Source organism: Puma concolor, chromosome D4 (genome assembly GCF_028749965.1).
Source record: "Puma concolor isolate L17-30 chromosome D4, mPumCon1.1.hap2, whole genome shotgun sequence".
Lineage (NCBI taxonomy): Eukaryota > Metazoa > Chordata > Mammalia > Carnivora > Felidae > Puma > Puma concolor.
In genome coordinates, this window is record NC_141679.1 from 77,547,746 (window position 1) to 77,571,226 (window position 23,481).

A 23,481-nucleotide genomic window follows, 5' to 3' on the forward strand; every position below is an offset into this window, starting at 1 on the left:
AGAGTCAGAGTCCGGTCTTCCACAGTCTTATGCACTCCACTGCGTGGTAACATTAATTGGCGAGAACACGAAAGTTCTACCATCCTACAAGTGGCCAGCTGGGGTTAAAAGAAAAGGAAAAGAAGGGGCCCCTGAAGGTGGCTCAGTCAGTTAAGCGTCCGACTTTGACTCAGGTCGTGATCTCATGGTTTGTGAGTTTGAGCCCCGCATCGGGCTCTGTGCTGACAGCTCAGAGCCTGGAGCCTCTTCAGATTCTGTGTCTTTCTTTCTCTCTCTCTCTGCCCCTCTCCGGCTTGCACTCTGTCTGTCTGTCTATCTGTCTGTCTGTCTCTCTCTCTCTCTCTCTCAAATAAATAAATAAACAAACATTAAAAAAAAAAAGAAAACTTTTCAATTCTGAATACTTGCCAGGCTGCCCAGTTCTAAGGAACCTTTTTTTTTTTTTTTCAAATACAGATCTTGCCCCACTTTGTTTTCTAAGAAGTCCAAATAAGAAAATAGAATGGAAACGAACTGAGTTCAAATTTTACAATCTGAGAATTAGAAAGAATTACTGTGTCTCATCTCCGATCGTGCCACAGTATTCTGAACCAAGAGCTACCCAGGCTTGAATACACCCAAAGAGGAGACATTCTTACGCCTAAGATGAAGAGGGGAGGGCAGTCTGGATGTAACAAGTTGTTTTGCCAAACAATAGTCAAGATGCTACAGAGATAAATACGGTGTGGCCAGACAGAGAGAGCCGTGAACTTGAACTCAAGAGATGTGGGTTTAAGGAGAGCTTCATCCCCAAACTTACTCTTTGTCATGGGGGCAGAGTGATTCAATTCCTCTGAGCTCTGTAAGGTCTTTGGTCTCTCAAAGGGTTCAGTAACACACAGAGTATCATATAATGTTTATGAAGCCATTCTATAAATGTTAAAGGACTATATAAAATAAAGCGGCTATTACTGTTTTAAACCCCTCTAAACTGTGAGCTTCTAGAAGAAAATGATTTTCCATTGTGCTTTGTCTCTTCTGCATTAAATGCAAGGTCTTGCACATAGTAGGTGTTCAGTAAACACCTGTTAAATAAGAGAATGAGGGGCACCTGGGTAGCTCAGTTGGTTAAGAATCCGACCCTTGATTTTGGCTCAGGTAATGATCTCATGGTTTGTGAGTTCGAGCCCCACATTGGGCTCTGAGCTGATAGCACAAAGTCTGCTTGGGGTTCTGTCTCCCTCTCTCTCTGCCCCTCCCCGCTTGCTGTCTATCTCTCTCTCAAAATAAATAAAAAGAAACTTAAAAACCTTGCTTAAAAAAATAAAATCAAATGAGTAAATGAAGGAACGACTGAGTAGTGAAGGAAGTATATCCACCCTCCCAAAAAAAGATGCAAGGACTAAAGCGTCAGCCCCCTTTCCCTCTAGGACAGGTGATATAAGTGTAAAGAAGACAGAAAATACACCAAACAGCCTCTGGGGCATTTTGCAACTCAGACTCCAAAAGGAACTTTCAACAAGGAGAGGGGAGAGCCAGTCGGTAACACGAAGCCAGGGCAGATTGGTGTAAGAAAGTCATATCCAACATTTTCTTTTTACACTAAAGAAACTATCTTTCAAAAATAATCTTGGGGCACCTGGGTGGCTCAGTCAGTTAAGCGTCCGACTTCAGCTCAGGTCACGATCTCGCGGTCCGTGAGTTCGAGCCCCGCATCGGGCTCTGGGCTGATGGCTCGGAGCCTGGAGCCTGTTTCCGATTCTGTGTCTCCCTCTCTCTCTGCCCCTCTCCCATTCATGCTATGTCTCTCTCTGTCTCAAAAATAAATAAAACGTTAAAAAAAAAATAATCTTATGTGGAGCCACAATGTATGAACCAGTTAAAAGCAGTTCAGCTCTGGTGAAAGCCATTCTGCCCATCCCGCTTTCCTCTGGGCCCCAGGGAGCCTGGCAGCACCCTCAAAGCCCTGCCAAATGGGAGCTGTTGTTAGGGAGTGAGTTTCCTCATGCTCTTGGACAATCTCCCTCTGAGCCTCCAAGAACCTGGGAAGAGGACGGTGTTGAGCTGTGGCTTAAAGGATGGGTGGTTTTTCTCAGGGAGTGAACACGGCAGGAGAAATTTCTGGGAGCTGGGGGAATGGATGGAAGAGAGAGTGTCCCCTAAGGAAAGAATATACAGAACATACAGAGCAGCCTTTGGAAGGAATGGCCACATAGTTTCAAGAGAAAGTATAAAGATGATGGGACCCCGGGCCATCATGTTGGGTAAAAGACACCAATGGGTTGGCCACAGGGACAACAGACATAAAGCCCTCACGTGGGCCACGACCCTCTCATGTACCATCCCCAGTTCCTCTACCCAAACCTCACCTGGAGTACCTTGAATTATCCTCCTCCTTCAGATCTCCAGGCAAAAAGCACCTGCAGGAAGCGATCAGAGATCCAGCAACCAGAGACCTGTGCCCCTGGGGATCCTAATATAATATACCCTCTCTAAGGTTTAGGAGATCTTTGAACTTCAGGTCAAGACCCACTCATCAACTGTGAAACCAAGTCAGTGGTCCATAGCAGCATTAAAAAGATGACATAAAAAGAACAGAAAATATCAGAGCATGCCACATGTAATAAAGGTAAGCATGCTTTTGCAAAACTTATTTTAGACACACACACACACACACACACACACACACACACTCCTACCCATACATGTGGGGCCTCAGTGCAAAATCTATTTCTCACTGTGGCTGGTGTTCAATATTTTTGATAAACACAGCTCCAAGGGACTTGGCTTGCTAGCAGCTAAGCCCATATCTTACCTCTCCTGCTCAAATAAATGAACAGGATTAATGCGTGTGGTATAGTGTTCAGAGCCTACTGGGGTTTGCTGGGTTCAAATTCTGGCTCTGCTACTTTTAGCTTGCATAACTGAGACGATCTCCACATTTTGATAAGAGTAATTTCTTCCTTATGAAAGGGGTGGGAAGAGTCAACAAATCCTTGATTTAAAATCACTAAACAAGGCTGGTCCAGGTCAGAAAAAGATTAGTAAGGAGCCCACGCAAGTTACCAGCCTGTGGAAACGCACCAAGATAGCCATCTCTCCATCCACTCATTTACCCATTCCTCCATCTACCTGATGCAACACGTATTGTATGCCAGATACTTCACGAGGCACAGAATAAACCAAACATATCTGGTACACAACTTCATGGAACCCTGAATCCAGTGGGAAAATTAAAGCAATTAATTAAAACGCCCAAATAATTTAAAAATTACTATTACAGAAACAAACAGGGGAGTTGATAGAAGGCAAAAGAAGGGAGCTCACATAGAGAAAAGAGCTTTGTCTGATGAGGTGAGACTAAGCCGATGCCAGAATGGCGAGAAGGAGTCAGCCATGATAGACTGGGGAAGGAAAGACTGGGATTCTTCCAGGCAAACATAATCATGGCTATGCAAAGGACCTGTGGTGCAACAAGCTCAGGAAAACTGAAGAGCAGAGAGGAGGCCATTGGCTGGAGTATGGAAGCTGAGGTCAATAGCAGTGAGAGCTCAGGAAAAACTTTCAGCATGAAACGCTGTGACCAGAAGGATCATAACAGAGCCGCCGCTGTGTAAAGAATGGCTGAGGGTAGGAAAGGGAAGTTAAGATGTGGGCAGGAGTGAAGCTGAGGGTGCTAGAAGCTTAGACTAGAGCCTCTGCATGAAGAAGTTTGAACATCAAGGCATTTGAATGAGGTGCTGTGTACAAAGAGCTCTGAAATTTTAGAAAGCACTACACAACAATGACATTTACATGGCATTTGCCTGGGGGCATTAGGAGGGTAAGTTAATAAACAGCTTTCCAGTTCTCTGTCACCCTAGAGTGCTCTATTGACAACAAATACGAGTCCCATGTACCCTTGGGAGCCTCTCAAAACACTAAAAAATAGGATCTCTCTGTTGCAAAGTCCCTGCTAGAAGCCAATCCAGAAGTCCAGATTTACTCTGTAGCAGCTTCCTGCCTCCAAGAACAGATGTTAATTATATATTTTTCTTCCCTGATTTGTGGACGAAGCAAGTTCATGGTTGCTATGCTTTAGCTGTCCCTGGGATTGCAACAGCTTAGTGCCTTTCAAGACCATGAAACTCAGCGTGGGAGGTGTATCCATACCCCTGCTCTGCCCCTTATCGAGACAGTTCTAGTGCTGGAATTTTAACCTGGCTCAGTCACTTGCCTGCTGTGTGACGTTGGACGGGTTACTCAGCCCCTCTTCGCCTTAATCTCCTGCTCTGTAGGATGGGAGCAACATTAGTACACAACTCACAGGGTTACTGGTGAAAATGGCATAATTCAAGGAAAGTTCTCAAAACAGAGGTTATAGAGCTAAATAGAGGTCTCTGTTTCTATTTCCTTCTCTCTCCTTCCTTCCCTTCCTTCCATTAGAAACAGTATGCATTCTTTTTCCACAATAATAAAACCAAATTAAGAAAACCCAATACCCATTCAGCCATCCCCTACCCTATCCCTTGATAAGGTGATAAATCTGTTACCTTAATTTCCTTGAGCTTTCATGCATAATATTCAGGGAAGGGAAACATAAATTTCAGGATGGATAAAGAGAACTGGAATTGAAATCTATCAAGTTTCCGTTATGTACCAAACACAGTGCTAAGCATTCACATACTGACGTGATTAAATCCGCAGCAATGTGCTAAGGTGTATCAGCAATGATATGCAAAATTCCTGAGCATTTCTAAGGCAGAGGCACCAACCAACTAGCAAGACAGGGCACCCGCCATCACACCGGGGAGGTACCCTAAAGCCACCCCTGTTCCTGGATGGTGGGAGCTTCAGGAGGATTCTTGGAGGGGGGCTGGCATGGCCAGGAAGCAGAAGGGCGTGGCGGGGGGAACTCAGAACAGGGAGCTACTTACCAACTGACACAGAAGTTCAATATGTAACAAAGGGTGTGGCCACATGGGCGTGTACCGGCTGAATGTCAGACCTGCTCAGGACACCGCTCTTGGGGTCTGGAAACCCAAGCAGCAGCCCCTTGGTAATGAAACTTCCTCCCTCTGCTCTCCAGAGTGTCCTCTCTATTCTCTACAAGTCCAAGCTGAAAAGCAGGCTGACAGCGCTTGAGAATAGTGAAGGAGTTTGAATTTATAGGCAAATGCTAAGCAGCAAACATGCAGCTGGGATCAGCCTTTGGCAGTATGATTTCAAAAGGGCTATGGGATTACTTTTGTCTGGGTTGCCCAGCCTCTGAATAGTTGTCCACTCTGGACAAAGCCCGTGGCTGTTCCCCGGTCACCTCATGAAAGACAGCACCTTAGTTCTCTCCCAAGGGCCGCCTGAGGCAAAGAGAGCTCACCTGTCTGAGCTGCTGTTAGATCTTCTACAACCTGCCAGGGGAGCCATCCCTCTCCTGTCCAGACAAGGAGGAGCAGGTGCTCAGGGACCACAGTGTTGCAAGAACAGCCCCGAGCAGCCCCCTCCTGACGGGCAGGGCGACCAGCAAGCTGGGTGCAGTCAGGAAAAGTGTGCCCTTCACTTCCATCTTGCCTAGATTTCTTCCTCGCCCACCCTTAATGGATGGAAGGGTGGCTGGATACAGTGATGAAGGGGCTGTGTGGTATTTCAAACTGTACTTTGTTTTAAAGCCTAGGCAGGGTTTGAAAAAAAAATTCTTTTAATTGTTTAAAACAAGGGGCACCTGGGTGGCTCAGTCGGTTAAGCGTCCGACTTTGGCTCAGGTCATGATCTCACGGTGCGTGGGTTGGAGCCCCGTGTCGGGCTCTGTGCTGACAGCTCGGAGCCTGGAGGCTGCTTCGGATTCTGTGTCTCCCGCTCTCTCTGCCCCTCCCCCACTCACACTCACTCTCTCTCCTTCTCTCTCAAAAATAAACATTAAAAAAATTAATTGTTTGGGCTCCTGGGTGGCTCCGTCGGTCGAGCGTCCCACTTCGGCTCAGGTCATGATCTCGTGGTTTGTGAATTCAAGCCCCGCGTCGGGCTCTGTGCTGACAGCTCAGAGCCTGGAGCCTGCTTCGGATTCTGTGTTTCCCCCTCTCTCTACCCCTCCCCCGCTCACACTTGCTGGCTCTCTCAAAAATAAACATTAAAAAAATTAATTATTTTAAAAAATAACGTGGATCAGACAAAAACAGGTGAGGCGAAGGCATGGCCTTCCAGGTGGCGAAGAGTTTTGTCCAAGGCCATTTCACCAGTGAACTGAGGAGTGGGGTTTAATTTAATTAGCTCATCTCCACTTCCTGGAGGCAGGGGGAAGGGAATGTCAGTAAACGAACAGTTCAGAGACAGGAGTGACCATGGAGGACAAGGGAAATACTCCAGGCTAGAACATATAAGGAGACTGGGGATGAATACTGGGCCTGGGTTAAGGACACTCTGGAAGCCTGGCTAAGAGCAGGGGCCTGAGGTCTACAAACACAGCTCTCGGGGATTCAACCTCTACCACGTGCCAGGCCCTGGGGTAGGTATTTTGCACACATTTTATTTTTATATTGAATCCTTCCGGAACCCTTCCATGAGGAAACTGAGATTCGGAGGGCTGAATTCCTATTTTTCCAAAGTCACCCAGTAAATAAAGGAGGCAGGATTTGAACCCAGGTCCAGGTGACACCAAACCCTGTGTTCTCCCCTATTGTCTCACTCTCCCCTCTCTGCAGGGTTCTAGGCTTGACAAAATGTCTCCTTGCAAGACACCCTTAATGTCCTTATCAGTCCACTGAGCACAACAGAAGACGGGTCCAAGAGGAAGGACCCTGGAAGGAGAGAAGAAGGATGTGGAGCTCAGAGCTCCGGCGCTGGCCCAAGCAGCGAGGGCTCCCCTCAACTCACCAAAAGCAGTGGGTCGGTGTCAGAACGGGGCTCTCCAGGCCAAGCCTTTAACAGCATCACAGAGACAATGAGGAGGAAAGAGCAGAATGGTTCGCTTGCAGCATTTATAGGAAAAGAGCCAAATCCCATCTATAAACAAACTGGTGCCATAGACACTTACTAAAGACAGATAGAACACATTCTATGCTCATGTCTAAATAATCAATTGTCTTCCAACTTCTGGGAAATGTGTCTTTGCAACAGCATATATCAAAAAGGGTGAGAGGTTTCAGTCACCAAAAAATCTCAGTATGACCCAGCAATAGTGGAGGAAAACAAATGTGATCGCATCAACAGAAGCATACCAGCTGGCAAGAGGGAGGTGAGAGTCCCATTTGGCTTGGCACAGGAGTATTCCCACCTTGAGGAAGAGGTCTGTTAGTTCTGGTGTTACATTCTAGGACACGAAAAGTCAGACTCTCCACCTAGAGGACAGTGACCAGGATGCTGAAACGTCTGAAACTATGTCATATGAGACTGGCTGAAGAAACTGGGATTATTCAGATTGATTTCCAGAAGTTACAGCCCTCCTTTTTTTCTGCAAATTTTCCAAGAGCTGCCTTAAAGAAGGAAATCAGATTCATTTTCTTTGTGGACGTGAAAGCCCAGAGAAATGAGATTTCAATTCAATGTAAGGAAAAAACTTTCTAATAGTAGTGTGTGAAAATGAGGAGACTTCCCACCAGAGTAGTGAGAAGGCCATCAAGGGAAGTAATCAAGAGACAATGGAGAGATATTGAAGTAGGTAACTTCTGATGCTCTTCAAAACTCAATTCCAAGAACATGGACTCTTTTTTTTTTTCTTTCTTTCTCCCATCACTGCTAAAGAACTAGAGAAGACAAAGTCTGATGATTGCCCATGAATCCAAAGTGGCTCAGCCCCGAAGACACCACCTGTGTCCCCAACCGCCCAGCTCCTGTGCCTCTTCCCAGCTCCCCAGAACGTCCCTGGAAGGTGGGTTACAACAAGGAGGACTCACCTTTCTTCTCAAAGTCCCCCTTCTCTTCTCCCGGCTGGCCTAGACTGTCCAGGGTGTGCGTCACCTGGCTGCCAAACTCATCCTCGCGGGAGACGTGGTTGGCCCGGCGGGGTAGGTCCTCCTCCTCCTCATAGTCATAGTCATCTAGGATGGGGGTCTCCCGGATGGGCACTCCAATGACAGAATTGTGAGCCTGTAGCCGAGAGGAGCGGAAGCTTTCCCGGGCCTGGGGTCCCAGCAGCACTGATGGGATGTAGTGAATCTCGTGAGTGGCTTCCGTGCTGGCGCTCTTCTGGGGGATGCGGCGACGTTTCTGCCAGCGCCGCTGGGCATACAGCGCCACAGTGAACACCAGCAGCAGGAGCAGCAGTGCGATGAGGCCGCCCTGGAGCAGAAGAGCAGAAGGACAAGAAAATGGGCCAGTGCTCTTTGGGCTACGGGACCAGCGGGGTCTCCCTGTCCACCAGACTCAGCGCAGATCCCTGGGCGTGGTTCCTAAAGCCACAGGAACCCCTAGCTGCTGCTTGAAAGCCAGAGAGATGTCACTTCCAAACTTGGCTTTCTCGCCAACAAGCTGTGTGACCTTGGGCAAACCGCTTGACTTCTCTGAGCCTTGCTTTTCACATCTAGGAGGATGAGTAAGAATCCCTGCCTTTCCTTCTTCATCAGGTTGCCATGGGGAGCAAATGAGATAGATAATGGTCATGTCAGAGCAAGCAGATGACTAAACGCTGAGAAGAGTCAAGGCTATGGCTTCACACAGGTGAGTAGCTGAACCTCGACTCTGCCTCCCATCAGCTGAGTGACCCCAGGACATTTGCTCACGTTCTCTCAGCTTTGCTTCCTTATCTCTAGAATGAGTCCACTTAGGGATCAAGAGACAGTAGTACCCTTTCTTCCAACCTGCTACAAATATAAGACAACATTATTAAATCAAACATAATTCTGCATGGTCTGTACTTCCTTCTAATACGTGATTCCCAGTAGGGGGCCTGGGACAAAATAGGCACCTCATAAATATCTGTTGAATGAATAAATGAAAAAAAAAAACACACCTTTCTAGGTCTCCTTTAATCAGAGCATTAAGGCAAACTGAAGCTTATTTTTCTTTAATACATCCAACTAGCAAATATTCCAGAGTCTGTGTACCAAACCTTGCCCTGGAACAGGTTACGATGTTTATAGACATATCTTACATGATTCACAAGACTCACAAAATACCCTGTTCTGTGAGTTCCTTAACAGCAGGGTTACTCACAAGCATGTCTGTGTCCCCGATGGCACCTGCCAAGAACTGGACGGGACAGTGGGCATTCTATTCACTCCACTGTATTCACCGTGTGCCAGGAACATCTGCAACGGATGGAGTAGCTCCCTCAGTTACCCTGCTTTTCTTCCTTACATACTGTGCTTTGTGTCTGGGGGGCTACAGGTCCCTGTGTCGAATCCCTGGGGGTAATTCATGGGGTTGGGAAGGATCATCCTCACTGTTTGGGAGAGAGAGGAGAGAAATCCAGAGACTTGGAAACTCATGGTGAACAGTAGAGCAAAAGCTGAGCCTCATTTTTGGCTATGTTTGGTTTCATTTTTTTTGTTTTAGCTCTAAAGCCTACATCCTTCCAACCACACCCATGTGGTTGATTGCTCTTCCTTGACTATGATCTCACTGAAGGCAAGGATGATTTCCGACAACTATTTGTATAATGTCTAACAAAGACAACAGATGTTAATGCTAAATACATTATTGGGGGGGGGGGGGGGGGCATGACTGCCGTTAAGCATAGCCAGTTAAGCCAAGAAGGATACTACTCACTAAAAGCATTAGGCTAGTCTCCTGCCTGCACGGGAACGTTATCGTGTGCTTTTTGCAAGGACCTTGGTTCAGTAAGCTGGAATTCATCACCTCCATGGAAGGGACAAGTGGGTGGGAACGCGGGCTAAGAAGTGGCCAGGCATGTAGGTACAGCTGAGCTACTATGGAATGCTCAGGGAGCTTTCTCTGGGCGTCAGAACTTACGCACAAACACACAAACCAAATAACTCTATTGTATTTATGTGTATGTGTGTATGTATGTACGTACATATATGCACATATGTACGTTTATAAAATGGGTGCATATGCATGGGTTCATCACATTTGCAACCCCCCCCCCCAAGTAAACATAGATCCTTTTTCCCTCCATAGAACATACAACAGTGATTGCTCTGTGTCTAGAAGACTCCTTTGCCAGGGTATTACTTGTCAGTTTTTCCATTACAGATAAGAGAGGGAGGAGACAAAGGAAGGTGGGGGAGGAGGAAAATGAAGGAAAGAGATAAGAGCAACCGCAGTGAAAAGAGAGAGGAGGCAGAAAGAACACTTGATGAAATAATAGCAGGCCCTCTCCTTATTGCTTTTCCTTCTTGTTCTTTGATCTTCAACACAATCTAATGTGATCGGGATTATAGCCTCTGTTCTATAGATGAAATGAGGAAAAGGTGGTTCAGAAAGGTTAAAGAACCTGCTTGAAGTCACACAGCTTTTGATCCTAGGTCCACCTGGGTACAAAAAGCCAGGACGTGGTAAAGCAGGGATCTGAACCCAGGTCTTCGTTGCAGAGCCACTGGCTATTTGACTGCATAGTGGTTCTCACTGACCAAAGGGAGGGGAGGAGAAAACGGGAACAATGGAGAGGGTGCACAAAGAGAGAGCAGATCCTGAGAAGGGAAAAGGAAAACATGATCTTCAAATCCAGGAGTCGATGGGCACGTCTTGAGGCTGCCTCTTCAGTAAAGCTTTTCACTTTTGTCAATTACGACCTTGGGGAAATCTCTTTGCCTATCTTCTATTTACCTCTGGGCATTTCACTGGCTGTGAGGGTCAGGCCCCTGCCAGTGTGGGCCCTTCATCCACAGCCCCTTCCGCCCACCCCGTTTATGAGACTTCGACCCTGTGGTCAGATCCCAGATCCCTGGGAAAGATAAGGCCTAACCAACTGTCCACCTACAACCACTACCGCCTGTCTCTGCCTCCACTGCATCTAAACCACCCTCCCAGGTCACCCCCTGTGGCCCTGGATCAGCTCCTAAATCCACACCAGGAGCTCCTGGAAGGCAGGAAGGCACACGCTTTGTCTCCAAAACCCTCCAGCACCGTTGGCCATAGTGGCTAAGAGCTGGCCTCAGAGGGACAGTTTTAGTCCAGATTCTACTACTTTGACGCTATGTCCTTGACTAGGTCACTTTCCCTTTCAGAGCCTTGGCTTCGTGACTGCTTAAACAAGGGCAGTGTCACAGTGTCAGCTCATTGGGTCATCGTGAGGCTAACTAAGATGTGTGTATGTAGTGCTGTGGGGAGGGTGCATGGCAGCTGCTCACAGACTAAGGTTAGCTGCTGCTGCTGTCAACAGCATTCAGCCAGGGTAGATTTAATGTAAATGAATAAATTAAGGAGGAGTGAATAAACAGCTTGACCTTCTGCACCTGAATGCCTATTCTGCGATATTTGCCTGGAGGCCCCCAAATCCTTCTTAATCTGGACCAAACACTTTGCACGTGCTCTGGCATTCACCTTGGCACAAATGTGCATGCTAGGCATCTTTGTCCTATGTCAGGTAAGGAAACTGAGGCACAGAGCCAGGAGGTCCATTATGCAAGGTAGTGCAACTGAGATTCAAACTAACCTCAACATGGCGACATGGTTCTGCTTGGAGTGAGAAGGGACAGGGGCATCGAAGGCCTGATCAGCCCCTGCCCAGCCTCACATACGCCTCCTCAAATTACCTAGGCAATTCCAGGTATAGGTTTCCCAGCACAGGAAACTTCCGCAAGGTCGTACAGAAGAATACCACCCATCTCCCTTGCCCTCCTTGGATGGGGGCTGAGCTCGAAAGTACCTTTAGCCTAATGATCCAATGATTCTTTAACCCCTGGCCTTGCCATATGATACGATCCCAGGCCAGCAGCTCTGGTTCTCCCTGGGTACCCGGACCTCAGCGTCCTTCAGCCTCAGCTGAGCCATCAACCATGTAGCTTCTGTTACAGATCAGATTTTCACTGTGAACGTTCGGCCAGAAGAGAATCTCAGTATTCAAGGGTTTACTGTACCACTGACCTAGTGAAACAAATATCCCCATGCCGGGCTCCTGAAAGGCTGAGGGGACCCCCGCCTCAAACATAGGAGCAGCTCAGGGGATGTTACAGGTAGGAGTCTGGCCAGTTCTATGTCCCTAGAGCCTGAAAAAGCAGTAGAGAACAGGAAACTGGGGACAGGCTCCGGGCATGCAAGAAATAGGTTCTGAATTCCAGTTTACTCATTGTGTTTGAGCTTGAATTTCTCAGATTCACCTAGGGACCTTCAGTTTACTCATCTGTACATTGGAATTAGCAATACCTGGAATAGTATAACACAGAGGCAAACAAAGACTAAGGGTCAGAAAGACTTTAACTCTTATACTACCACATATAAGCTGGGCAATCTTAGACAAAGGAATGAATCTCTCAATCACAATCATCTCCTCCATAAAACTGGGTCAAAAACATCCATAGAGAGAGAGGTTAGACGTGGAGAGGCACACTCAGTGCCTGGTACATGGTAAACCTGTGATAATCTCTCATTCACGCTTCACACAGGGTTGCTGTGCAAAGCAAATCTGAGCAGTGCTCTGATGGCACTTGCAAACTAACAAGTGCTGTGCACGAGCAGAGGAGCTCAAGACAACCAGGTGGCCGTGTTCTCCCAGTGAGACATTCCATCCTAAGAGAGCAGACGAGTAACTCAGAAGCAAGAAGCTGTCATGTGCGTCCACCTGGATCGGTCCAGGCTGTTGTGCCGGTCCACATGCACAGAACCGCACTCCATTTCTTCACAGTCTTTCCTCACCAAGGGCAAGCAAACAGAAAAGCAGGAGCTGACGCTAGAAAGGTAAGTGGGGCCAGAGTGTCCACCCACCGAGTCTGCACGCCAGGAGCAAACACGAGTCCTGGAGGTAGAGAAAACACAGCAGGGCAACCACAAGCCAAACAGGAAGAAGGGGACGTAGGGAAAGGCTGTGAATTTTTAGAAAGCAGGTGAAGAAGAGGCCAAGGCTCCGGGGGTGGCACACAGAGGCCCCGCTGGCCTCAGGGATGCACTGATGTCAAATCCGATTTGGACGGTGTTCACTCTCGGGCAGCCCAAGACAAACAAGGTTGGAGAAGGGGCAGCGACTTCCAGAAATAAAAATGCCAGGCTGTTAGTTACAGGTTGGTTTTTGGGAGTGCAAGCAGTACAGGTCTCGGGGTGATCAGTTTTACCCTTTCCTTAGGGATCTGAGGATTTCACTAAGCTGTCAGGCAGGAAGTGGGAGAGAAAGAGCAGGAAGAATGTGTGTGCCCATCTCTTACGGAAACTCCTTACTATCCGGGGCAGCTGGGTGGCTCAGCGACTTAAACATGTGGTTCTTAACTTTGGCTCAGGTCATGATCTCACAGTCCGTGAGATTGACCCCCGGGGGGGGGGGGGGGGGAGGCTCTGCACTAACAGTGTAGAGGCTCCTTGGGATTCTCTCTCCCTCTCTCTCTGTCCCTCCTCCTCCCATACTCTTGTGCATGCACATGCACTTTCTCTCTCTCTCTCTCTCTCTCTCTCTCTCTCTCTCTCTCTCTCTCTCTCAAAATAAAGAAGTAAACATTTAAAAAAAAAAAAGGTCTGGAAGCAAGTACTCAACAAATATCAGCCTCTCTTATTTCTCTGTCCCAAACCAAATCCTGGTGCACCCTCCCTTGTGTAAAACCCTTTCTTTGATCTCCAGGGCCCTGAGAATAATGTCCAGACTCTTTTCTTGGACTCAAGGCCATGAGGGAGGAGGTACTCCCTTCTTTCTCATGCCCAGGTCCCCACAAGTCCTACCCCATACTCTGTTCTGGAGCCACACCGAGCAATGAGCATTCCCCCCAAGGGTGATGCTCTGGGCTCTTCCACACTGGCTACTCCCTCTGCCCAGAGCACTCTCACCCCCTTTCTGGTTTGAATAATGACCCTGCAAAATCCAGGTCCTCCCAGAACCTCAGAATGGGATCTTATTTGGAAATAGGGTCACTTCAGTTGTAATTGGTTAAGGTAAGTTCGTACTGGATTGGGTGGGCCCTAAATCCAATGACTGATGTCCTTATAAGAAGAGTAGAGGAGGGGTGCCTGGGTGGCTCATTCAGTTAAGTATCTGACTTCAGCTCAGGTCATGATCTTGCAGTTCGTGGGTTCAAGCCCCAGGCTGGGCTCTGTGCTGACAGCTCAGAGCCTGGAGGCCACTTTGGATTCTGTGTCTCCCTCTCTCTCTGCACCTCCCCCACTCGTGCTGTCTCTCTCCGTCTCTCAAAAATGCATAAACATTAAAAAAAATATTCTCTCTCTCTCTAAAGGAAAAAAAAGAGGATACAGATGGACAGAAAGACAGACAGACACATACATACACACACAGTCACACACAGGGAGAGGGAGAGAGAGAGAAGAAGAAGGAAGAGGGGGAGGAGGAGAAGGAGAAGGAAAGGAAGGGAAAGGAGAGGAGGCAAAAGGAGAGGGAGAAGGAGGAGAAGGAGAAAAGGAAGAAGAAGAGGGAGGAGAAAGAGAAGGAGGAGGAGAAGAGGGGGGAAGAGGAGGAGAAGAAGGAGGAGGAAAATGAGAAGAGGGAAGAGGAGGAGCTAGAAAAGAGGGGGAGGAGGGAGGAGCAGTCAAGTAGGAGGAGGGGGGAGGACCAGGTGGGGGAGGAGAAGGAGAATCAGAAGGAGGCCATGTGAAGATGGAGACAGACTGCAATGATGCATCTACGAGTCAAGGAAGGCCAAGCATTGCCCGCAACCATCAGAAGCTACTGGGAGGCACGGGACAGATTCTCCATCAGCCTCCAGGGACAGCAAACCCTACTGACATCCTGATTTTGGCCTTCTGGCCTCCTGAATTGTGAAGGACAAATTTCTGTTCTTTTAAGCCTCTCATTTTGTTGTGATTTTGTTAAGGAGTCCTAGCAACTAATACGCTCCCCTTCATCTGCTCATCCCAACTCACTCAGCCATCTCAGCTCAGAGATCACGTCCTCAGGGAGTATCTTGGCCTCTTCAGGGTGGGGCCAGTCTGTGATGTCTTCCCTCTCAGCCCCTGTGGTTTTCAGTCATCTGGCTGTACTACTACAATATGGCCATCTGGTTGACCATGTTCCCACTCTAGGTGAACTGCCATCTACCCCTGCCATTTACACAACCTAAGATGCCGTACTTGGTTGAGAGAAGGTGCTTAATAAATATACAGGAGCCTAAAATCTTAACAAGACCTTCCAGAGGAATATAAATCTTACAGTCCCTGTAGCATCTCTGACCTCAGCATCCAAAGGGCACCTGATCAGACCTCACGTGGACCCTCTCTGCTGTTCTGCCTTTATCCCCATGCTAGTACCTCTAGCTGGTTTGCTTACAAAATATCAAACACTGAAAGAAATATAAAGATGAAAAATAGAAAGCACCCCAAACTACCCCACTGAGAGAGCCTTCCGAAAAGTCAAACTTAGAACTCCATTCAGCCTGGCCTCATTTTAATCTATTTTTTCATGTTAACTATCCAGGCACGGGAGAAGGAGCCAGAGAAAGAAAAAAAGACGGGGGGGGTGGGGGGTAAGGATAATGTGAGAAATGCTTTATTTGACAATGTGTCATTGGGAAACTGATTATTTCTGTCTCCGGCCTTTTTAATATTCCCTCACAACGGCCAAGCTGCAAGGGGATTTGGTATTCTAAGACTGGATTTATAATACTCTGTTCAGCAGTGATAAGAACACGGGCCTTTAATCCTCAGAGCTGTGAACATGCATATTCTCCCAAGTAATGTCCTTCTCTTCTCGTTGCTTGTGTCTCGTCTCGACAGCCAGCCCTAGGATGGCTGAAGACTGATGATCCACTGGGTGTGCTCCTGGCCATTTGCCGAGGGACCGAGCTAGTGGGGTAAGGGTTCTGAGTTCTCTGGGGAGTCTTCTTTCAGGCTCCAGTCTAGGTTTAAGATGGAGGGGTTACTGGAAAATAGTCCAGACCTTTGGCATTACAGATGAGGGAAACTGAGATTCAGAGAGGAGTGGCTTGGCCAAGTTGACAGGACATCCTAAAAGGGTATTGGCAGTGGAACGTGCAGCCCACATCCCCCAAAGCTGCTGAGAAGTCATGTGAATCCTGACAGTTATCTACAACATAGCTTCTGCCACCTTCCCCTTCTCTCCATCCAATGGCTGTCCTAGCCGCCAGCCGCTACAGCCCCTTCGTCATGATCATCTTCATACACTCTGGATGATCTCCCAGGCTTTGTCCCCACCCCTACTGTTCCCAATCCATCTTCTCTGGCATGACCGGGGCACAGCTGGACACAGAGCCCCTCCTTACTGATTAAGGTGGAGAGTCCTATGGTTTGGCAGTTCAGGTTCTTGTCAGTCAGGCCCCCATTTTTCTGGATAATCTGGTCTCAAACCATACACTTTCGAGGTACCTTTCTCAAAATATATGTTTCGCCCACCCATGCCACCAACCCCACTGGGCACTTACTATGCAGCAGGCACAGTGCCAAGTGTCCAGCCACATCAGAACTCGTTGTTTCTGTGAAACGTCCTGGTATTTTTACCCACATCATTTCTTGTGCTTGGAATGCCACTCTCATGGTTATCCTTCACCTCATGTCCAAATACCACCAGACTTCAAGGCTAGTGTCAATGTAATCTCTTTGGTGACCTCTGCTGAGATGCCCCCTCTATAGGCTCAGCCAGAAGAAATCTCTTAATCCTCAGAACTCCCACAATGCTTCATCGAAAACTTCACTTAAAGAGCTTTAGTGTTTTCTACCTTGCATTAGAGTTACTGGTGCTCAGCACTTAGCTCCCCTACTGGTTATTAGATTACTACACCCTTTGCACAGATGAAAAAGTGAGGCTTAGAAGATAAACTTGCTTGAGAGGACACAACAAGGTGAATATGTATGGGATAAGGCCTCCTAACTGAGACAGTTTCCAGTAAATGTAGGCTCACTCTCTCAGAGACTGGAAATTGCCCATTGGAACTTGAGGGAGAATAACATGGTAACACAGGTTAAGAACTATACTCTAGACACTCATGTTCCTCGAATTTTTTTTTTCTTTTTAAGCAATATGGTGCTAAGATCACACTGGATGCATATGGTGGAGAGACAAAGCAAGGAGACCATGGAGGCGGCTGTTCACGATGGGCTAGAACAGCTCTCTACTTTGCCCCCTGCCAGGAGATATTTGGTAATGGGGGCATTTTTGGGTGTCATGACTGGAGAGCGGGTGCTAATGGTATTTAGTGGGAAGAGGCCAGGGAATCCGTGAGCATCCTCCATGCAAAGGACAGCTACAAACAATAAAGAACTACCTGGCCCGAAATGTCAAAAGATGGAGACTGAGGAAGCCCCTGGTCTAAGAGAAAGTCCCACAATTGGGGCATTTCAAGCGGTGATCAGGGAGTGGAGTATAAACAAGACACGCCAGGGGATGGGAAGACATGGTGTGCGATTAGCAGGAGGGGAGGAGGGCGGAGGAGCCAACAGAGACACCATGGTGTAGATCCTGCAACTGGAGGAGAGAGGAATCCATCTGTTAATTTTTTTCTGGGTAAGCTCCCAGAAGGCTATGAAAGATCCCAGCACATAATCAAATAAAGAGGTAAGTTCCATGTGTGAGCAATTAGAAGATAAACTGATAAAGATAACTGCAAATAACTGATAAAGATCTGTATCTATATATACATGTATGGGTTTGTATATGTTCGTATGTATAAAAATATACTCACACCTAGCTTCACGTATCTATAGTTAGCTATATTTATATATAGTTATCTCTTTGTGTCTAGACAGATATAAGATGACCTATTTAAGGAGGTCCCATTACAGAAAATGAAACATTTTTTTTTCTTTTAAACTAGTCATCTACTTATAATGTATCTATTAGAGACACTATTTTATTTCCCAAGATAATGCCAGAGGAATAGAGTAAAAACCCAGCAGTTCTTTGGAATACAGTCATTGCCCACTCAGATCAACCTTCCTTAATCATTTTTAGATCAGATCAGAATGAGGCCCAAATCCTGAGAGATCAGTGCGAATCCCGCAGAAATTTATCAAAGGGAAAGCTAATGAACATTGGGACCAGCAGCACTTGCCCTCGAGTCAGACAGACATGGATTTTAGTAGCAGCTGCACTACCTTTCAGTCGTGTGTCTTTGGGCATGTGGCTTAAGTTTCCTCCATTGTCTCATCTGTAAATTGGGTTAGTAACACTAGCTGAGGGGGACAGGGGAGGATTCAATGAGTCTGCATTACAGAACGTGGACCACGGTGATTTGCAAGTCGTGGCTCTCAGGAAATACTAGCATCCTTATTATTGATGCAAGGCCTTGTTTCATGAAAAATTAGATGCAAAGGAGTGTGGTGAGACCACCACTCCGCCTCCACTATATTGAGATATTCTCTGTGGTTTCCCAAATATCTTCTGGTGACCACCCCTGCTCTCTTCCTCCAGGCTCCAAGCAGTGTGCCCTTGACCACCTCCCTTCCCTTCCTTGGGCTGAGTAGGTGAGACTGGATGGTTTCTGACTATCATTCCAGCTGCAAAATCCTAGATTAGAAAGGCAAAGGCAAACTTGAAAGTGTTTCTGCAGGCGCCTGGGTGGCTCAGTTGGTTAAGCGTCTGACTTCGGTTCAGGTCATGATCTCACAGTTTGTGGATTGGAGCCCTGCATCCAGCTCTGTGCTGACAACTCAGAGCCTGGAGCCTGCTTCAGATTCTGTGCATCTCTCTCTCTCTCTCTCTCCCCCCCCCCACTTGTACGTGCTCCTCTCACATGCTCTCTTTCTCTCAAAAATGAATAAACATTAAAAAAAGAAAGCATTTCTGAACATATGAAATATGCATTCTTCGGACATCCTGCCTAGCATTGTAGCTGTATCTGCACATATGAAATACGCATTCTTCGGACATCCTGCCTAGCATTGTAGCTGTATCTGCACATATGAAATACGCATTCTTCGGACATCCTGCCTAGCATTGTAGCTGTATCTGCACATATGAAATATGCATTCTTCGGACATCCTGCCTAGCATTGTAGCTGTATCTGCACATACGACACTGGTAAGATGTCCTGCATCCCTACCACCATCTCACACACCTGTATGTTTGCTCATGCTGCTCCGTCTGCCTGAAAGCACCCCTCCTTCACTTCTCTGTCTAGTCCTTTCAACCTCAGCTCTTGGGTCAAGAGTTCTCAGCAACCCTTTCTGAAATGTGCTATCTCTAGCTGGGTTAAGTACACAACTTTCAGACCCGTCAGTGATCATGCTTCTGTCTGCCAACCACTCTCCCACCACCTCTGTGTACCCAAGGCCCAGCATGGGGTCTGATCCTGAGTAGGCCTCATTATGCACTTAGTGCATTTTCACACTGAGAGATGGTGCAGAAAAGGGCCGGGTTTTATTTATCCCTGAGCAAATTTGATTGTCACATGACACAGTAGATCTTCAATTACTTGTTAGAAGAATTAATGAATGAGCCCACTAGAAATGCCTGAGAATAGGTGACTGAAATATACGTACATCTGTTTGGCAATTCTCCATTTGTGTATGAGAATGCTGAAGATAATTCACAGGAGCCATTGAGCACAAATCAGCACCGTACTCCAAATCCTCAGGTGGCCCCTCAAGTTCTGTCTGAAATCCCACTCTGAAGGATGGGTGGATGGAGAGGGTGGGAGAAAGCAGCTTTTTGAGAGGATTGATTTTCCTACTCTTCTCTGAGTCATGAAGACAAACACAAGAACCTAGATGACTCAAGAGGAGGACTGTGCTCATCCATCGACGTACTCATTTGCCAGGATGAGGGCGTGCCTGGAAGCAGGCAGACTAGAGTTCAAGTTCTTACTCTTCCACCCCCAGTGGTGTGACCTTGGAACGCTCTCCCTGTAAGCTCCAACATGGGAATAACACCATTCACCAGGGAGGTACGTTGTGAGGACTAGGTAAAATGATATATCGAGACGATGTCACAAAGCCCTTGACCTGTAGAAAACATTCAGTCCCGGGCACCTGGGTGGCTCAGTGGGTTAAGAGTCCAACTTTGGCTCAGGTCATGATCTCAGAGTTCCTGACTTCAAGCCCTGTGTGTGGCTCTGTGCTGACAGCTCAGAGCCTAGAGCCTGGAGCCTGCTTTGGATTCTGTGTCTCCCTCGCTTTCTGCCCCTCCCCTGCTCATGCTCTGTCTCTCTCTCTCATTCACTCTCTCCCAAAAAAAAATAATAAAACCTAAAAACAAAAAGAAAACATCCAGTCCCCAGTAGTTAATTGGTTTCATTGTTACTGTTATGACTGTCACCCCCAGTTCCTGTGCAAACCTCTCGCCTGGATCTAGGAACACATGGGTATGGCCTGGAAGAACTCACAGTTGGTTTATAGAAACAGAGAAGCAAGCAGATAATCACTGTAATGCACATTTCAATAAGCTTGATGACAGAGGGAAACATAGTAAGAAGCAAAGAGTTTCTTAAAGCTTCTAAGTGCAAGGCACAGAGGAAGTGAGGATCAAAAGGACTTCCTTATAATTCCAATCACGGTCAAGTTCAAAGGTACGGGAGTAGGTTGGCCCATCCAACCAGGATGGTCAAAGGCTGGATCTGCATCATCTTTGATTCCTACCCAAATGTGACAGGGTAGACAACCACGTACAGGGTAGGAATGATGGTTGGTGGTGCAGGCTCTGGAGTTGAAGAACCTGGGTCTGAGTGTCTGTGCAGTCACAGACCAGCTCTGGAGCCTCGGATGGGTCACTGAACTTTTCTGAGCTCAGCTTTATCACCTGGAAAGCTGAGGACAGCAGTCTTCACTGAAAGAGGCTATCATGGGATTAAAAAAGGCACAAAAGGGATTCAGTGCAGTGTCTAGAACACAACCATGGCCAATAAATTGTTGTTTAAAAAAATTCTGGCAGAGGGAAAACACACTGAGAAAGAAATCAGAACACCTTAGTCCCAATCCTGAACCTACCCCTTTATAAATTAAAGAAGTGTGCAGGATGCTCACACATCCTCACACACATTATTTAACAAGATGGCTACAGCAGCCACATGAGCTCAGCATTCTTCATTTAATAGATGAGGAAAGTGAGCCTCCAAGAGGTGACTTTGTCCAAGGTTCCAGAATCCAAAGTCTGTCTGCTGCAGGCTACTGTAATAATCGAGACACTCAATGTGTCCCTAGAGCTAGCAGTATACAGAGCCTGTGTCCTCTGCTCAGGGAATTATTTTCTGAGAAGGTGCTGCAGACTCATAGGGTCCAAGGAGAGATCTCTAATACCATCCCAATTTAAGCCACTGTGTCCAATAACTCAGCCTTCTGAGATGGGAAGGAGGGCTAAGACTCCAAAAGAGCTGGAGGCCACTAAGAGCCTAGTTAATACTTCACTCATATAAAATAACTTTCATAAGGGCAGCAATCTTCCAAAGTAAGCTGGTTTCTTTGGAAATCACAGGTGGGGAAAAGAAGTTTAGTATTGGGGGCAGGGTGGGGATGCTGGTCTACCACTACTAACATGCAGCGTCATCCGTGAAGACTTCCCTTTGCACCCCCAGTGGACAATGCCCCTCATCCCCATCTCCATCACAGAATCCTATCTCCTTTCTTTGCCTTAACTTTGTTTATAGTACTTCCCTCTCCTTGCTGATATACTAACATTGACATGTTAACTTTGTTTATGGCTCTGATGCAAAAAAACTTTCATAAGACAAGACCTTTGTTTTGTTTACTTATCATCAATAAAACAACTTAATGCTTTGTTGGTATTTGCTAAATAGTTTTTGAACGGATAGATGGATACAAATCTCCCCAAATGATCTGATAAGCCCTAAAGGTCAAAGGCTGGGTCTGAATCATCTTTGATTAGTACCCCATGGCCAGAAGATTGGAAGACACTTAATGAGCACACAGTTATTTGCATGCGCGCGCGCGCGCACACACACACACACACACACACACACACACACACACACACACACACACACACACACACTCCTGTTAGTTCCCTCCTGGAGTCTGGGAAGGGGTACTTGTTATAGAAGTAATTAGGAGGCAATTAGGAGGCAAATCTGGTTAACTGTCTGGCTGCTTCCTTCCACCATTGGGGTCAAACGGAAAAGTTGGGTCTGAATTCCAAATTTGTTTAATGACTTATTTATTTGTAAATATTGAGGAAACACTGAGCCAGAAAGCAAAGGGGTGAAGGATGCCTGACCCAACTATTCATGCACAATCACCTTCCACAGAAAGCAAGCTGATAGCTGTATCTATTTGCTGATCCTATTGTTAATGTCTACATGGAAAATGATAGAATGTTACATGAACAGGGGCATCCAGGATGTAGCTCAAAGAACACTGGATTTGGTTCAAGTCCTGGCTGTCACTGATGAGCTGTGCAGCCCTGGGCCAGTCACTCTACCTTGCTGAGTCTTAGATACCCCAGCTTTAAAGGGATCAAGACAACAGATGCCTCTTCCTCTTTATGCAAGGACCCCATTGAGAACCATGTTTATAAAATAACTTTATATGCTGCAGAATGATTTTGCTGATAGGTATTGGTGCTTAGTAAAAGAAGTGCTGAAAAAGAGAACCAAGCACCAGTGGTAACTCAGGCAGACAGTAACCTAAGTCTCAAATAAGCTTCTTCAAAACTTAGTACAAGTCACACAGCAGGGGTCCCATAGAGGCACTGTTTTGCTGCCATTTCCCAGCATTGGTGATGGAGCTGTCAATGGTCCTGAAGTTGTGTTGTGATGGCCTCGGGATCTCCCCTACTGGGCCTGATCAGGAAAATCCCAGGAAAGTTAGGCTAAGGGCTAAGGGCAGAGAGAGAGTCAAGCACAAGATGCCAAGCCAAGAAAAGGGAAAAGAGAGAGGCCTCGACCAAAGGCTGTGCTGGGCTGTGGCAGACACAGGAGATCTCTCTGGAAGAAGAGATGCTCATTGTTCTTGCTATACCCCCCAGGGCTGACCTGGTAGGATTCACCCTTTCCTGTGTCACCTTCCTGCTCCTCGCCCCTGAGCTTTTTGGAAAATAGAATTTAGCGTTTTCTGAGTACCCCAGGTTAGCAAACACCTACTACCTCACTTGTAACCCCTCTCACTTCTGAGATGCCCTCCACCCTAGTCAACACGTCAGGCAACCCAGGGTCCAGGCCACAGAAGGAGCTTTTAGGTGGCAAGGTTTCTTTCCTTGTTCAGGGAACATCCCAATTGTACCACTGCTAACCTCCTCCGCCCCATCACGAGTGCTGAACACCCCAAAATCTGTTCCTGAGACCTTGCTATCACAAGCTGTGCTGCCCCAACATGGTCCTCCAGGTCCTGCTTCCCCCGACTCCTTAGATTCTGTGTCTAAATCCTTCCAAGTCCCATCCCCACCCTCAGATCCAGGCCCAGCTGGGCATACATAATCGTACAGCACCCTTAGCTTAAGTCCACAGTGAGTACAAGGACCCAAAGCCTCAGCATATCAGAGCCTAAAGGGGTCAGTGTCAGCTCCCCCAAACCAGCCACCCCTGAAGACATATCACTTGAGGTAAGGGCCTGAAGCTGGAAGGATGAGGTCTGGGAGAG

The 23,481-nt window shown here is 47.1% G+C and overlaps 1 protein-coding gene across 4 annotated transcripts in view; it reads right to left on the reverse strand.

The window, feature by feature from the left end:
• Window positions 1-23,481, reverse strand: part of ASTN2 (astrotactin 2) — an 881,464-nt gene that overhangs the window by 669,727 nt on the left and 188,256 nt on the right. For all 4 annotated transcript variants that reach the window (XM_086683845.1, XM_086683843.1, XM_086683844.1 and 1 more), the window contains exon 3: window positions 7,845-8,229. In XM_086683845.1, the coding sequence (XP_086539971.1) occupies window positions 7,845-8,229 (385 nt within the window). The remainder of the gene's footprint in view (window positions 1-7,844; window positions 8,230-23,481) is intronic.